The sequence below is a fragment of the Phyllobates terribilis genome, unplaced genomic scaffold (genome assembly GCF_046119375.1).
Source record: "Phyllobates terribilis strain yellow unplaced genomic scaffold, ASM4611937v1 Scaffold_2__4_contigs__length_985480577, whole genome shotgun sequence".
Taxonomy (NCBI): domain Eukaryota; kingdom Metazoa; phylum Chordata; class Amphibia; order Anura; family Dendrobatidae; genus Phyllobates; species Phyllobates terribilis.
This window is the reverse complement of record NW_027362762.1, coordinates 715,772,453-715,791,198: the sequence shown is the minus strand read 5'-3', so window position 1 is coordinate 715,791,198 and position 18,746 is coordinate 715,772,453. Positions and strand designations below refer to the sequence as shown.

At 37.6% G+C, this 18,746-nt stretch overlaps 1 protein-coding gene across 2 annotated transcripts in view; it reads right to left on the bottom strand.

The window, feature by feature from the left end:
* Window positions 1-9,893: 9,893 nt before the first annotated feature.
* The window catches only part of TAFA3 (TAFA chemokine like family member 3), a 593,704-nt gene continuing 584,851 nt past the window's right edge, over window positions 9,894-18,746 (bottom strand). For both annotated transcript variants that reach the window (XM_073667175.1, XM_073667174.1), the window contains one exon: window positions 9,894-11,442. In XM_073667175.1, the coding sequence (XP_073523276.1) occupies window positions 11,431-11,442 (12 nt within the window). In that variant the 3' untranslated portion in view covers window positions 9,894-11,430. The remainder of the gene's footprint in view (window positions 11,443-18,746) is intronic.

Here is an 18,746-nt window from a genome sequence, read left to right as displayed (position 1 = left end):
ATGCCAACCCAAAAGTGCCCTGAGGTTGAAAAACTTTTTATTTCGATGTTCTTGGAAAGTGTTTTATTAAATAAAGAGAAAAATGTTGTATTTTATTTTTGCATTTTTTGCAACTATTTTTTTATTGCTCCAAAGCATTTAAAATAAAAAGACAAATCAAATTTGGAAATGATCCTGATTAAAAATGATTTTTTTTCTAGTGCCTGCAGCTCATGTGCAGACCCTTGTGTTGTTGTGGTTGCAGAGTACAAATAATCTCTGATTCAGTAATCATACTACCTTACATCTGTCCTCTACGTGTTCCTAGCATACTGAACATTCAGTCATTTACAAACAAGAAGAGGACAGATGAAGGAGATTATAGCTACAAGATTGGACTGCACCATGCAACCACGGGATGGTTGTTGTCTGTCTCTTATCACAAATATATATAGGATAGCATAGAATCTGATTGTTGTATAATACACTATATCAATCTTGAAGAAAGGAAGAAAGTATATAGAAAAGAAGTATGCACAACACAGAGATAATGTTAATTCAAACATGGGCTGAAAAAAAAATATGTTTGTCAAAAAGTGTATTGCATAAATCAAAGCTTTATTTTAGAGATGAGCAAATTGAATACGAGTCAAATTTTATGAAATGCACAGTTCCCAGCCGTCAAAAAAATAAATGCCTGACAACTTTTTACATATTGCAATGTTTTGCATCAGACACAGAAGGCTAACATGACCTCAGGTGCAACCACATGGGCTTTCCTTATAATACCTCATATCTATCACATGTTATATGGCAGCCAATCAGAAGGTACTAACGTAGCTCGTATAAAAGCCTGGGCAGGGAAGCAGATTTAGAATAGGGGGATGCCATCATAGCTCAGAAAAATAGATAGGAAAAAGATGAGTGTAATAGCCTAAGAATAAGGCCACAGCCCCACGATCAGTATTTGGTCCCACTCCTGAGAAAAAATACTGACCGAATACTGACCAAATACTGATAGTGGGGCCGTGGCCTCAGATTCAATGTGATTGATCAGTGGTATGGTGTAGCACAATAAATAGAATCTCTCCTGCTGCTTATAAATTACAATTACACCTTTTTGTTCTTCATTTATGATGCACTAAAAAGAAGCAGCAAGGCAGCACAATATTTTTTACAGAAAAAATAGTAAAATAATTTTCAGAGACACTGTGTTTGCCAGTCTCGCGTGACAGCATTGAGTTTTGTATTTCTATGCAACACCAGAAGGGCGGATTCTCCACATTTTTTCCTTCTTTGCAGTTTTGTGACTCACTAGAAATTGATTTGATATGAACCAATTTAAAAAAAAAATGTCACATTTGGCCAATTAAAATTTCAAAAGATTCAATCATCTCTGCTTCCTTTATATTTGCAAATTTGTATGGTTTTATATTGCACTATGGATACTACAAATGGTCACCCAGCTGTAGGCACCCCCAATAGATTGCGATTTTGAAGGGGTTTTAACTTACAATAATCACTTAGTGTCCCCCAATGTAAACTATGCAATGCTGATGGGAAAATAAATGGAAATTTTGCTCAGACAAGTTCTTTCAGTGTGGAAACATTTACTTATCACTCACTATAGCAATATTCTATCAGTGTACTTTAGGCTCTCTTGAGAGTAATCTACCTATAGGTAACCCTTATGCTCAGCCCAGAACAACGGCAGCTTAAAGGAATGTCTGACAATAAAAAAATAAGATTAAGGAAATTACATGAAATAAAAAATGTGCAGTACTCACACAGCACTCGGTATTAAATCTTGCTTCAGTCCAGCATCAATGTTGTGGTGGTCCTTCCACCTGACTCTATATTCTTTTCAGACTGATGGCTTTTGGAGGTGATATGAGTATGGGAAATGAGCACTGAAGCCAATGACTGGTTGCAGACCTCATGTGGCTATACTGGTTGTGACCTCAGCAGACAGTGTATACAATATAGTGGCGGGAGCAGCAGGGATGCAGTTTTGGTACAGAGTGTATGTTTTATTTAATTATCTTAATGCTAGTGTTGCTTGTTGGCAGAATTTTATGTATCTAAAAAATCCATTTGATCCTAAAGGAAATTAACTGTTAACTGGCAATGCAGTTCCATGCACTAATGTTATTTGCCCAAAACCTTTTTCTGCATTGTTTTCTTTAAGAGTGTTAGTGTTATAGCAGAGATGACTGCTTGAATGTGTGCACACAATAGTGCACGGATCCATAGATTTCCTATTGCGCCCATACATTGCTCTGTGAGTATAATCAGCTCTTTTGCTTGCTAAAGTGATTGATTTTGAACAGTCTTTTGAGTGATTGGTGGGGGCCTCAAGATCCTCAGCCCACTGATCTGTTGGATATGTAACGAAAAACACACTTAGATTTCATATTTATCTATCAATGGAATTAAAACAGAGAAGCAAACAGAGCAGCACCAGAACAAAAGGGGTACAAAGTCTTCCTGACAATACCCAAACCCTCCACATGTGAAAAACAACTGGAGGCAGTACACAAAAATAGTTTAAACAGTGTTTTTTTTATTGGACCATTGTAGCAACAGTTCAGTTCCAAGGGTGAACATTTTTAAGCTTGAAAAGGGTTCACCATTTAGAACCGAAACATCGCTACAATGGGCCAATAAAAAATTACTTTTTACACTATTTTGGTGTGCTGCCTCCAGCTGTTTTTCATACTTATCTAAAATTCCAAAAAAGGGGATGAAACGGCACCAGTGAAAAAAAGTGCAGGTGCAAGCCACAGAGTCTGACCCACTAGACTATAAAATACAAAAAATGAAGAATGGCAACACTCCCATTTCAAAAAAGGGAAAAGTTGTATTTATTCCCAGCCCATATGCACAGCATATTATTATCCCTTACAATTATCTCTTTTGCTTGCTGAAGTGAGTGCTTCTGAAGAGTTTTTGAGTGATTGGTGGGAGCATCGGGATGCATAACTCACTGATCAGCGGAATATGATCTCATACCTTTCTTTCTTTCTATCTAGGAAAAAACTAAAATGAAAATGCAAAAAAAAATCAAAAAATTAACAAAAAAACTCATGGTGCCATAATCTGTTAGATATGTAAAGATAAGAAAAGGCAGCACTGCATTAATAGGCAAAAAGTGTGGACTTTTTAAGCCACACAGGCAAATAAAGTCCACACTTTTTGCCTATTAAAGGAGTGCTGCCACTTCTTATCTTTACATATCTATCTATCTATCTATCTATCTATCTATCTATCTATCTATCTTTCTATCTATCTATCTATCTATCTATCTATCTATCTATCTATCTATCTATCTATCTATCTATCTCCTCATATCTATATAGGTCTCAAAACCTGGTGATACTGCTGATAATCTTTATGCACAAAGGAGAAACATGTTCTTTGCAGAAAAATATACTATAGAGAAAAATGTTAAAGGAGACAATTGAACCTTTATAGTATAACAGCTGCAGCAAAATGAGAAATATATCTCAGAAGAAATCTGACAGGCCCATAAATCGCCTGCACTGTGTACCCTCGACAAGTGGCTTATGAACTTGTCCATGAAGGGAAAAGATTGTCCCCCCAGGTTCCCTTGTAATGGATAGGCTGTAATTCATAACCAGTCATCCACAGTGGAATGCAGCCAGCGAGCAGTAAATAAGAAATGCAGACACAGAAAGTGGGAGTGGGTGAAGGGGTTACTTTAATATTCCCAAACCTTGCCACTGAGCATCAAAACAAATTGAAGAACCATCATCAAAAAGGATGCTATACCTGTGAAATCTCTGATGACGAAGCTATGATCTTCCATTGCACCTAAATCATGTTCTTCCCTTCAACAAATCCACGGTAATAAAGCTACAACACTGGCATATACACAAAGGAAAACGTTTGCAATGAGCTTGTTTTGTCAGAGATTTTGTTTTAATACTTTTACTCTTCTTGTATTTACATAGAGTAGCATCATAAACTGGTTGTACATATTGTTTTACAAAATACATTTAAATAACAAAGTTAGCATGATACACAGTAGCATGTCAGTAATCTGCAGGGAAATCCGTTACTCTCATGGAAATCCATATAATGGGCCTTTACGTTGTATAACCGCCATCATTCTGCTATTGCTGATTGAGCCACGATCCTATATTGTGATCCGAATGGAATAATTAAAATCCACATTGAAATTCCAGCTGTTTTCATATATACTGTTGTGGTGGTGCTCTGATGCATTGGACCAGGCAGTTGATTCTTCCCCAGCATAACCCATACTGCATTCCAACAATGAGCATTTTTTGTTGTTGTTCTTGAATATTTTTTTTAAGATATTTTTGCCTGTAATTTAAAGAGTTTTTTGTGATTTTCCTAAAATGTTTACTGTTCCTTTACATATTCCTGAACTGGAGAGGAACAAAACAGTCATTTACAATACAGTATCAATGGATTCTGACCTCCGTTTTGTATTCGTAATGATGAAACAACACAAGGGTCCTAAAATTAGTATCAAGAGCTGTCAAAAAAAAAATATTAAGTTTACAAACTCAATAAGAACACATTCATCTTTGGATAGAATCCATCTATTATGAGGATGAAGGAAAGTTACAACAAATGTATTCTTTCATATTATGATACAACTATTTTGTACTACTCAATCGCTATTTTCTCAACGGGATGTTTAACGATTAATGATAAAAACAAAAAATAGTATCCACAAAATGGTTCCTGAACACTGAATGTAAAAGTTTGAATAGATACTTACTACCTGCTTTATTACTAATCCATACAATGCAATGCTTAAAAATATGATGTAACGGATTACTATATAGCGTTTTCTGCTGTAGAATGGTTTAGTGCTTACGTCAATCTAGAAATAGAAAAATGTATTTTTTCTTTACAGTTGAAGTTACCTGAACTTAAATTTGATCTTGTAAAAGCATCTCTTAATGAAATTTCAAGTTTGCAGTAAAAAATGTACATATCTAAAGAATCTTGAGTGATTTCCATCAGTATATCTTCTATAGCTTCTGCTGTCAATTCTCATCCAGGAAATTTTTGGAGAAAATAAAAAGTCAAGTCGTTAAAGAACTAAAAGGTCATTATTTGTGTATGACTGAGTAAGATTGAGTTCTCTAAGCACACAATATAAAAGCTCATTCTCTTAGGATACATCATTTTTTAAGATATTTCTTTTTCCATAGGTTAGGCCATGGACCTGTGGTGGTCAGGGGTTAGACAGTTTGGAATAACACTGGTCAGCATCATGATGATGCTAAGGTTCAGTATCACACACAGCCTCAAATATGGAGGTGCCACGATGCATTGAAAAACAATTTAAAGCTGTGTTGAATGGCAGGGGTCTTGGATGTTGAATACTAAGGACGGGTCATTAAAACACATTCTTGGAAAATTTAAGGGTTGTATGTAGGGGTGCGAAAACCCAAATGTAAAAAAGTCCATTACAATGTTTGGAGTTCTGGGGAAGTCTGTTGGAGAGAGAAAGAAACGGAGAGGGAGAATTTTTTTTTCCAAATCCAAAGTTCGGTTCTCCATTGTTTTCAATGGTGTTCGGGTACAGTTCTGGTACCCGAACCGGACTAAAGTTCGGGTCGAGTACCAGTACCCGGACTTCCACGGGTCCGCTCATCCCTAGTCATATTAAATAATGATTTAATCTTTTTGACTATACAATGATCCATTGCTTACACAGTGTGCTAATCTGGACATACATCATTGGGGAGAATAAAATTTTTCAAACTTGTTTATCTTGACAGGTTAATAGAGTTCTGACTACTATGTAACTAGATTTTATATTCCTCATTGGACATCCAAAATAAAGGGTGTTCTCCAATGAGGTACAATGGCTTGGAAAATACAGCATATCATGTGGACTTCTGCATCATCACATGTCATGTTAGACTTGTCACATTATCAAGTACTTCAAATTTAATCTTTTTTTTCTATGAGGAAAACGATGTCCCATATTTATTTTCTTTCTTGAAGGCAGCACACTGTCCTAGATAAAGTTATTATGTTGTAGAGCAGGAGGGACAGAACAGATTGATAAATAATTTAGTGAAAATTTAGTAAAAAATTGTTCACTACTATGACATATTTATATTCTTCTTGTTTAACAGGAGAGGTTCACTTTACATCTCCTCCATTGTAACAGTCTAATACAAAATCTACATTTGGTTTGAAGTTAAAAATAGTTAAATTTATCCAAACAGACTTGTTAAATCATATCAGCAGTAAGAATCATTCCAGTTATAGATTAATTAACTCTCTGAAAATGATTTTGCTGGGTGCAGTCAAGCCCTATTGGGGTGGGGGGGGGCGGTGTCTGTCATTGTGGGGAGTCCGCATGATCTAATAGTATGGTTTGACCAACAGATTGTAAGACGGTATTATGTACTGCCCATATCTTTGTGATTATCGCCCTAGACCAAGTCTTATCTGAATACTAGGCAATCCACCCACCATTATGAATTATAGGTGTGGGTGATTGTTTTATAAGTATGTTGCACCTGTGCTGCCTCATTACGGGGGGTGCATTAGTATTGTGACCAGGTATTGTAAGTATGGCTGCTTTTTTACAGTTATAGATGAATTACAATTAATCTGTTTTTTTCTGATTGCTATGACCTTGACAAAAAGTTTAAATGACAAGTCCCTAAATGTAGTTTTGGGCATGTAGAAACTTTGAATTGGAGGTATGAGTCTCATATTCAAATCAGTTCACCCCTTTTTTATACGTAAGCCACAAAGCAGGCAATATAGGCTCTTAATTGCTTTTCAACTGACTTTATCACACTGCGGGAAATCAGCTTCTTTTGGAGAATAAGTAGACTAAGAAGTAATAAGCTATAGTCTGCCAGTTGCATTACCCTGCATGTGTCATGTGAAGAGAAAGAATCTGATATAGCATGCATATTCTAATTGCTGCCATTTAATGGTAGAGAAGCAATTTGGCAACCCTGAACGCTCCTCCTGTGACACTACTTGTTTAGTACCCAGTTAAGAGCTAGCACCAATTATCCTTCATATATCTTATAAAACCCAGCCAGCAGCAATTATAGCAAGTGCAGGGACATAGCCATTTTTACATATTTGCTTCTTACATTTATATATTTTTTGATCAATCCACTGAAAAACTTTTGTCACAAGGCATGGTTGCATTGCATTGCAGTTTTCATATGACAAGTTTTTCAGTTACTTTCAGAATTTTACTTATATCAAATAGCAAGATTCTATATGGCTCTGCTTTAAAATTGTTGATAGGTTGTCTGTTTTTTGACAGCAGGAAGCCCAGAGTACAGCTGATTGTAAATGATCCTGTTATTGTTGTACCTGGTGATCTTCTGAAGTAATCACCCAATGACCAGCTTAGTAACTGGTCATTTAAAGGAACCCTGTCATTAGATTCATGCTCCCTGAACCAATTGCAGTCAGGTATGTTTCACTCTAAAATGAGTTTCCGAGAAGGCATACTTGGAAAAGTTGGTCGGGAATTTGGTGTCAATGGTTATTAGTCCGAAGCGGATCCTCGGCTGGCTTTACCATGGCCCGATCCCTTTGACAGACATTTTTCTCTATAGGTAAGTACATCAGGATAGACCTATCAGTCAACTGGAGCATAAATGGGAGAAATTGTCTAGGACCTGCCTTGGACTAGTCAGCCGAGACACATAGGGGCCGATTTATCAAAGCTTTTATGCCACAAAAGTGGGGTAAATTCTTTGAAAAGTCGCAAAATTTTTGCACAACACAAAGTTGCAAATAGTAATTTGCGAATTTTAGCATTTTCATGGCAGTTTGAATAAGCTACACTAAAATTGGAGGAGCTGGGGCGGAGAGAGTTCGAGATGGGGAGGCATTGCCATGCACCCATCCACCATATTCATCAAAAGTAAAGGCTTTTAAAAGCCAGAAATGCCACTCCATCCGCTTACTAGAACATCATTTTTGGCTCAGCGCATGGAGTCATACGCCATTTAGAAAAGCTGCCAAATTAATTTAGTGGCATGAGTATCTTATTAAATTTGGCGCCTGCCACTGTTATAGCAGGACAGTTCCATTGACCCCAGCCAGCTTTTCAAAATATATCTTGCCTAAAACTGCAGCGTTTCAGAATAAAGCATACCTGGCTGTAATTGAGCAGCTGTTGTGTGATTAATGCTTGATGTGGTTCAGGCAGCATGAATCTGATGACAGGGTTCCTGTAAATCAATATATTTTGCATCTTTAGTGTAATGGACCATTTGAATAAGAGAAAATTGTCCCAAAATTCCCTTTACCTTCTAATATCCTTATAATTTGTTTTTATGGGAAATGATCCCTTTTTCAGAAACCATATTTGTGAATCGTGAATTAAAAGAGTTTCCTACTATACCAATGTTGATGGCCTATCCTTAGAATAGATCATCAGTATCACAATGGGGAGGGCAATACTCAGCACTCCCATTGATCAGTTATTAGTAGTTTTAGCAGCGGCCACATAAATAGTGTGATGGAGCGGAACACCACCACGCCACCACACCGTTCAGTGGCTGCTCTCTGGTACTGCAGATCAGCTTCATTCATTTGAATAGGAGCTGATATGCACTACCTGAGATCGACCACTAAACAGTATTAAGGAGCTCCTATGTTCCATCCCATCAGACTGTTACATCTGGTCGGAGATGCCGAAAGCTTATCAGTGTGTGTGTCTGGTGTTGGATCCCACAAAACCGATATTGATGATGACCTATACTCATCAATACAAGTGTAATGGAAAACCCTTTTAATGGAGGGGGGTGACCTGCTCAGTATCATCAACTAAGTCAGAGTAGAGAGTGATTACAATGAGTTTCATACACTCAAAGAGATATATAATTCTTTATTTTCAAATGTTTCTGATATTTTGCAGCTCTTCTGATGCACTATTGATTGGTGGGAGTCTGAGTCCTGAGAACCCTTCTATAACCACTTAAAAGAAGACATCAGCAAAGGTATAAGCATGCGCAATATAGTGTAGACTGTCTCATGAGCCTGTGCACCACAGTGCTCCTGTTCATGGTGAAACTGAGGGATACTGTCCAATGGTTTAAGTAATTGATTGGGGTTTCAGAATATGAAGCCCCACTGATCAATACTATATCAGAGGAGGTACAATATATCAAAAAACTTACCCTACCTTCTTACCATACCCTATACCTCTGAGGGTCCCAGTAGGAATGGAGTACAAGTTGGTTTCTACTTATTTCCAAGGAATAAGAAGTTTGGATTGTAAAAATGAAGATGGTAGTTCAGATGTATTATTTTTTTTTACAATCAGAATGATTTTCTACAGAATTATTGTTACAATTGTATCAATATTCATCTGTGATACAAGTGTTTTAAAGTGCATCTGTCCAGGTTTTTGCTATGTAGTCTGAAAACATCATAATGAAGGAGCAGAGATACTGATTACAATGATGTATCACTTACTGGATTCTATTTTGCTGTTTCAATACAATCAATGTTTTAGGAGATTATCTCTACAGGACAGCTGGCTTTATAGATCCTAGTCCATCCCCACCCACAACACTGATTAGCAGATTTCTGTCACTATACAATGTACACAGAAGGCTATGATGTGGCCGGGGTTATACAAAGCTCAAGGACTGAGCTCTGCTAGAACTGCAGTAGAGAAAACTGTGACTAGTTTATAATTGATTCAACTAGTAATATAAGTGATACATCACTGGAATCAGGGTCACTGTCACCATCTTATGCTGCTGTCATATTACACAACAAAACCTACTGACAGATTCCCTTTAACTTCCAATAAGATAAAAATTCTGAGCCTGGCTGATCCTCTGTTATTTCTCCTGAAAATGTATGAATAAATTGGTCATTTCATTTGTTAATAGGGTCTCAACATATATATATATATATATATATATATATATATATATATATATATATATATATATATATATATATATTCTGACACCATGCAGTTAATGTCAAATTGTGTTAACTCATGAAAACACCTAGTTACCATTATATTTACATATTTCCTGGAGGAATAACAAGGGAATTTCATAAAACAAAGCTCTAGGAATAAGTACTTGTGGAATACAAGTATATACTTAAAAAGAAAAGCTACCAGGTATACTCTTAGAAATCCTTTGATACACTTCATTGCGTTATACTATTACCGGTTTATTTCTAGTAAAGAAAAAATTAAATCAAATGTAGACACGCCATTCATCATATTATTTGTTAGGGATTCTAGATGCTTATTTTTACTGGGAAATAGTTGGGTGACCTCCAAGACAAAGCACAATGGAACAGCGCAAAATCTCCCATGAGCGTACAGCTGGGAAAGGGGGTTTCTAGGCAAATAATACAATAAGCAAATATAACTGCAAAAATAACAATAATTCATTTGCTACTATGGAAACAGTTTAAGCCACATCATTTAAAAAATAAAATTACTTTGGTCCCAAAAATTTGAAAAGAACAGGTACAAAAATATAATAATGATAAGTTATTTTTAAATAAATCATATTTCAGATCCAATAATATTGTAGAACATAGCAAAAAGACATTTTCTTGTAATATGGAGCCTTAAATCAAAGTGTTTAAACTCATGAAGCAGTAAAACATGTCATATATGTATAGAAGGAATAAGAGAAGGTATTATATGAATGACTGTTCTTAGCACTTTGGAATTAAAGACATAAAATAAGCTTCCAAAGAAATGACAATATTGCTTTGGGCAAACACTGGAGACATATTACACTACCCGCCATACAATTATTATGCATCCTGAACATACACTCACAGCCTGAAGTCTACACGGTATAACCAGAGTAATTGCTGCATGCTTTAGATGAGGCTTACTCAAGTATGGGGTTTTCTATGGCCTTGACAAATCGCTCTTCGCTAATCTTCAGAGAATATGGGTTCTGCTAAATTATATGTAAGACACAGCATTTTCCAGTTTATAGATTGACAGGATTGTAAAAAGTGCTATTTCCAAGTCGTTATAAGCAGACAAGGGATGGATGAAGTAATCTGATCTTTCCAATAATAATAAAATAGGAAAAATTGAAATGCCAGAATCATAGGATAAAACGGGAGTTTGTACACTGCATTCAACAGTTTTATATTGTCTCTTGGTTTCAGACACAGACGTTACTTCCAACATGTTTAATATTTTCCATTTTGAAGTATATTGGTCTATGGGTTTTGCAGCTTGCCCCTTAGGGTCTAAGGAGACTGATTGTTCATCCGTCATTTTACATGATTATGGTACTCCTCTTGAAGGTAAGTTTGGGATTACTATCCAATGGTATCCACATTTTGGAAGGAAGATATATTGTAGGGGAGTATAAAGTATTTCAGTGTCAAACTTTGGCCACTCACAGCGTTTGTACCCTTGGATGGTTTCTGCATATTGGCCAGAGACTATCGTGTAACCTGCAAAGCAAAAAAGAAAGATTGAAATAATATACTCATAGTAATGCATTTCAAGGGGATCTGTCATCAGATTTCATAATATAAATTACATATATCTCCGAGACCGGATGAGGATGATGTACTTACTTTGAAAATTCATGTCAGGATGGCTGTTTTTAAAGTTTTCCCAACAAATATCAGGACAAGCATTTTATGAGTTGAACTAGAGGTGGACTCATACTTATTTTAATATCAAGCAAGAACATTTTCTGAGAGGATTATACCGCCAAACTGACATGGATTTTGTTTGTAAAGAAATAGCTTCCAATTATTTTGTGGTGTTGAGGAAATAGGATTCAAATGCTTTCCTATAACCATGACAGTTTTCTACATGAAAATACTGAACCAAATCATAGATAACTAGATTTCTCTAAGCTCAGCACCCCCTCCCTTATCCTATGTTGCTCATGGAGCGGGAAGCATGACTGTCATAACAGATATCTTTTTTTTCACATGTAATATTTTTGGTAACATTTTCTAGCAATAAACATTAAGAAAACTTAACCTCTTACTGACGGTGCCATTTATGTCCTGTGACACAGTCACTGGTGTTATATGTGAGGGGAGATATGTTTCTCTGTGGCTGCTAGCCTCAGTGAACTGAACCCACAACTTTTCTCCAGCATGTTATGTGTTGGGGGATAAATCACTATTGTAAAAGGGAGTGTTTTTTTGTGAATGACATTGAGAAGAGTGGGAGGTCATTCACCATATCTCCACCTCAGGGTGTGGCTGGGAAAGTTTAAATGCTTAGTCACTGTTTCTTTTTCTGTGTTGTGAGCTTGGAGAGACAAATCTCCAGATGGTGGAACTTCAGCTCAGGAGGAGCTGAAGTGTGCTGCAAACTTGTGCAGGTGAATCCCGTACATATACGGACTGTGTTATCATTTAACATTTTGTTTTGCCATTATGCCAGCAAGGCTGAGTTTATTTTGCTGAAATCTTCAGTGCTTTATGCTGATATAATAAACCTGCAGACGAAAACCATTCCTGAGTCTACTTCCGAAAGCAGCCGAGTGAGTCGTCTTACCACAGAACTTAATGATCAAGCCAAATTTTATAATTCTGACAACTATCATTTTATGAGGTAATTACTCTGGAACGCTTCAATGGATCCCACTGATTCTGATATTGTTTTTTCATGACATATGGCACTTCATGATAGTGGTACAATTTCTTTGATATGACTTGTGTTTATTTTTAAAAAAATGGAAATTTGTCGAAAATATTGATCATTTTGCCATTTTCAAACTTTCAATTCCTATGCCCTTAAATCAGAGAGGTATGTCACACAAAATAGTTAATAAATAACATTTCCCACATGTCTACTTTACATTTGCACAATTTTAGAAACAACATTTTTTTGTTAGGAAGTTATAAGGGTTAAAAGTTGACCAGCGATTTCTAATTTTTCCAACAAAATTTGCAAAACCATTTTTTATAGGGACCACATCACACATGAAGTGACTTTGAGGGGTCTAAATGACAGAAAATGCCAAAAAGTGACACCATCCTAAAAACTGTACCCCTCGAGGTGCTCAAAACCACATTCAAGAAATGTATTAACCCTTCAGGTGCTACACAGGAATTAATAGAATGTGGAAGGAAAAAATGAGCATTTAACTTTTTTTCACAAAATTTTTTCTTCAGTCCCCAATTTTTTTATTTTTGCAAGGGTAACAAGAGAAAATGGATGACAAAATTTGTTGTGAAATTTCTCCTATACATGTCGATACCCCATAAGTAGGTGAAAATTACTGTTTGGGTGCACGGCAGGGCTCGGAAGGGAAGGAGCACCGTTTGACTTTTTGAATGCAAAATTGTCTGGAATCATTAGCGGACGCCATGTCATATGATGTGCCTAATCAGTGGAAACCCTCACAATTGACCCCATTTGGATAACTAGACCCCTCAAGGAACTTTTCTAAATGTGTGGTGAACACTTTAAACCTCCAGGTGCTTCACGTAAGTGAGGTAGAGCAGTGAAAATAAAGAATCTAACTTTTTCTACAAAAATGATCTTTTAGCCGCAGTTTTTTTATTTTCACAAGGGTAACAGGAGAAAAAGGACCCCAAAAATTGTTGTGCAATTTCTCCTGAGTACGCCGATACCCCATATGTGGGGAAAAACCACTGTTAGGGCACATGGCAGGGCTCGGAAGGAAAGCAGCACTGTGAGACTTTTTGAACACAAAATTGGCTGGAATCGAGAGCGGACACCATGTCATGTTAAGAGAACCCCTAAGGTGCCTAAACAGTGGAAACCTCCCACATATGATGTTATTTTGGAAACTATAGCCCACAAGGAATTTATCAAGGAATATAGTGAGCATTTTGAACCCAAAGTTATGACACAGAATTTGATAACATTAGATCATCATATTGAATATATTGTCATTAGTGTTGAGCGCAAGTGCTTGAGTTTGCATTGGTTGCTTGGGTATGCTCCGAGTATTGCGGTTGCTCGAGTGACATGCTTGAGTCTCCGCCCTGCATATTTTGTGGCTGTTAGAAACCCAAAAATAAATGTGGGGATTGCCTGTGTATGGCGGGCAATCCCTGCATGTTTTTTTGGCTGTATAACAGCCGCAAAACAGGTAGGGCAGGGACTCGAGGATGTCACTCGAGAACCTGCTATACTCGGTGCATACCTGAGCACTCTATGTAAACTCAAGTAGCGAGCACTCGTTGCAACATAGTAGTAGTCATATTGTCATCATTTTTTTTTCTTTACTTTTGAAAAAATCCCAATCCTAACTCCAACCCTAATCCTAACACAACCTGTAACCCAAACCTAACCCAACCCCAAGACAACCCTAACCCCAACACTAACACAAGCCTAACCCTAACACAACCATAAACCCACCGTAACTCTAATCTTAACCCTAACACAACCCCAACCCTAACCCTAGCACAACCCTAATCCTAATCCTAAACCTATTCCTAACCTAACCCTAACACAACCCCAACCCCAACCCTAAGCCTAACAGCAAAGAATGGGCAAAATAAATTTTATTTTACATTTTTTATCTAACTAAGGGGTGTAAAAGGGGGATTTGATTCATAATTTCTTTTCTTTTGATCACTGTCATAGGGATTATCACAGTGGTCAAAAGAAACCATTAGGAAAAATTTCCTATTGTTGCTGGGTACCGGCCGGCAGATATCGGCGGGCGCACTAGGCATGAGCCCACCATTTTTTTTTACAGGAGGATGACGGAGGACTGAGGGGCGGATCAGGGGATCCAGTGGACAGCGAAGGTACCGGGAAGCTCCAGGGGGTATCATTTCTCTCTCTTCTGACATGTACATCATGCAAGAGGAGAGAGAAATCATTGAAAATGCAGGCACACTTTTCTTTTTTTGTGATCGCCATTATTCACTTAATTACAACAACCGGAAAAACTGACCCTTATTGTGTTCTCCAGGATTTAAGCGATCCCGATAGCTGAGACCCCGGAGAATTTCCGACTCTGGGGGGTGCTACAGCCTTTTTCCCTATCGCCTTTTTAAAATTGCAATGAGGGAATTATTCCCCTTAACGGCCGCCATTTTAATGTGTATCGGCGGCCGTTAAGGGGTTAAAAGACACTGCATATCAAAAAATGTTACTTATTTTTGTTCAAATATGGTGACAATGATAAACGATAATTATTTTGCTCCATATAATTATTTTTGTACAATGGATAATTGCTCATTTCCCAATTGTTATTTTTGAGGATTTCTACTGTGGATACATTTGGCAATTATTGTTGAAACAACTTGATTTACCTCTAGGACCCATACTGAGTAAAAACACATGGAGAAACTGCAGTAATTTGCAGTAAAATGTGTTCGACTTTGGGTGCAGTAATTAACTACTGGCTAAAATCTTCCTTAAAGAAGGAAAATTCCTTAAAGGGAATCTGTCACTACTTTGGAGATATCAGACCTCTTCTATGGGCATACAGGGTATAGAAAAGTAAATCCAAACATACCTGTATGGCCCATAGTAGAGGTCTGATTGTAGAGAAATCTGTTTTTATAAACTCCGTTTTTCACAGGCTTGGTGTCTGGGGGATGCCAAGAAATCCCCACCTATGAGCTTATTAATCCCCCAAATCCCTGCCTATATGCTTAATTATCATATGTCCCCCCTACCCTGCACGTCACAGGGCCCTGTGATGTGCACTGTGCTCCATGACCTCCTGGGCATGCGCAAAGCGCCGCTCACATAAAGCTCGCTTTGCTTCATCCCAGCCCTGTCACTCCGTTCACTGCGCCTCAGGGTTCTAATGCGCAGGTGTCGGGGAGTCACTGTCACTTCCAGGCGCCTGCACAATAGAACCCTGTGGCACAGTGCAAAGGCAGACGGGGCCAGGATGAAGCAAAGCGCGCTCTATGTGAGCGGCGCTTTTTGCATGCCCGGGAAGTCAGGGAGCACAATGCATGTCACAGGACCCTGTGACGTGCAGAGGAGGGGAATATGATAATTAAGCATATAGGTGGGGATTTAGGGGAATAATAAACAGACAGGTGGGGATTTCTTGGCATCCCCTGGACCCCAAGCCTGTGAAAAACACAGTTTATAAACATAGATTTCTCTACAATCAGACCTCTACTATGGGCCATACAGGTATATATAGATTTACTTTTCTTTACCCTGTATGCCCATAGTAGAGGTCTGATAACTGCAAAGTGGTGACAGATTCCCTTTAAAGAAGGGCTCCCATTAAAGTTTTTGTTCTCTTAATATTTTGCAGTTATCATATTATATAAGCACTGTGTACTTACAATTGCTCATTTTGCCCTTTTACTCAGTTAATTCTTTTGTTTTCCATTAGGTCTCTGACATCACATGATTAAAAACTCACTAGCTGAATCCTTCTAAGCTCTATGTAGAAACAGGAGATCAATTTTCCCTGTTTGAGTCATCATTAGAACTACAATTCTGTCACTGACAAAAGGAAACAAAGGAGAGAAAATCAAGTGGGTGGATCAGCTGGGTCAGGAGTTGAAGAGGAGTTGGAGCTCGTCTGTTGGGGACTTTTCAGTGATATACACTACTGTTCAAAAATTTGCGGTCACCCAGACAATTTTGTGATTTCCATGAAAACTCATAATTTTATTTATAAAATGAGTTGCAAAATGAATAGAAAATATAGTCCAGACTTTGACAAGGTTAGAAATAATGATTTTTATTTGAAAGAATAATTTTCTCCTTCAAACTTTGCTTTCGTCAAAGAATGCTCCGTTTGCAGCAATTACAGCATTGCAGACCTTTGGCATTCTAGCTGTTAATTTGCTGAGGTAATCTTGAGAAATTTCACCTCATGCTTCCTGAAGACCCTCCCACAAGTTGGATTGGCTTGATGGGCACTTTTTGAGTACCATAAGGTCAAGCTGCTCCCACAACAGCTCAATGGGGTTGAGATCTGGTGACTGCACTGGCCACTCCATTACAGATAGAATACCAGCTGCCTGCTTCTTCCCTAAATAGTTCATGCATAATTTATAGGTGTGCTTTTGTTTTTGTTGTAGGATGAAATTGGCTCCAATCAAGCGCTGTCCACAGGGTATGGCATGGCGTTGCAAAATGAAGTGATAGCCTTCCTTATTCAAAATCCCATTTACCTTGTTCAAATCTCCCACTTTACCAGCACCAAAGCAACCCCAGACCATCACATTACCTCCACCATGCTTGACGGATGGCGTCAGGCACTCTTCCAGCATCTTTTGAGTTGTTCTGCGTCTCACAAATGTTCTTCTGTGTGATCCAAACACCTCAAGCTTTGATTCGTCTGTCCAATGTATGTGTTATTTTGCCCATATTAATCTTTTCCTTTTATTAGCCAGTCTCAGATATGGCTTTTTCTTTGCCATTTTGCCCTGAAGGCCAGCATCCCGGAGTCGCCTCTTCACTGTAGATGTTGACACTGGCGTTTTGCGTGTACTATTTAATGAAGCTGCCAGTTAAGGAGCTGTGAAGCGTCGATTTCTCAAACTAGAGACATTAATGTACTTGTCTTGTTGCTTAGTTGTGCAGCGGGGCCATCCACTTCTCTTTCTACTCTGCTTAGAGCCTGTTTGTGCTCTCCTCTGAAGGGAGTAGTATACACTGTTGTAGGAAATCTTCAGTTTCTTGGCAACTTCTCACATGGAATAGCCTTCATTTCTAAAAACAAGAATAGACTGTCGAGTCTCACATGAAAGTTCTCTTTTTCTGGCCATTTTGAGAGTTTCTTAGAACAAACAAATGTAATGCTCCAGATTCTCAACTAGCTCAAAGGAAGGTCAATTTTATAGCTTCTCTAATCAGCCAAACCGTTTTCAGCTGGGCTAACATACTTGTGCAAGGGTTTTCTAGGGTTTTCTAAACATCCATTAGCCTTCTTACACAGTTAGCAAACATAATGTACCATTAAAACACTGGAGTGGTGGTTGTTAGAAATGGTCCTCTATACACCTATGTAGATATTGCAATAAAAACAAGACGTTTGCAGCTAGAATAGTCATTTACCACGTTAACAATGTATAGAGTGTATTTCTGATTTATTTAATGTTAGCTTCATTGTAAAAAAATGTGCTTTTCTTTCAAAAATAATGAAATTTCTAAATGACCCAAAACTTTTGAAAGGTAGTGTATAATTGTAGTTCTAATGATGACTGATGCAGGGGAAAGAGACTTTCGGTTTCTACTTAGAGCTTAGGAGGATTCAGTTAGTCTGCTTTTTAATCATGTGATGATATAGACCTAATGGAAAAGAGAAGAATTAATTGGGTAGAAATGCAAACTGAGCAATTGTAAGTACACAGCTATATAATATAATGATTGCAATACATTAAAAGGTTAAAACTTTAACTTAAGTGCTTCTTTTACAGAGTAACAAGATTATAAACAAGACATGTTGTCAGCTTATATGAAAATTTGGATGGAAACAGTATTGAAAAAATATAACATTTTCTTGTGATGGTAAAAAATTTTAAAGGGGTTAGTCTAAGAGTGAGAACATTAGTTGATTAGAGTTGTTGAGCATGCAATCTACCACTCTATTCAACACTATAGGACAGACAGAGATAGCTGAGTTGTGTTCCTGACATGTTCAGTCCCATAGATCTTGAATGGTGCAGCAGCACTCATGATCAACTATCACTCCATTCAAACAGAAGACTAGGGACACTGATTTGCATGATCTGTGGGTATACCAGCTGACAGATCCTCAATGATCAGACGTTTATCATCACTCCTGTGGACATATGATATGTGTCACTCTTTAGCCAATCAC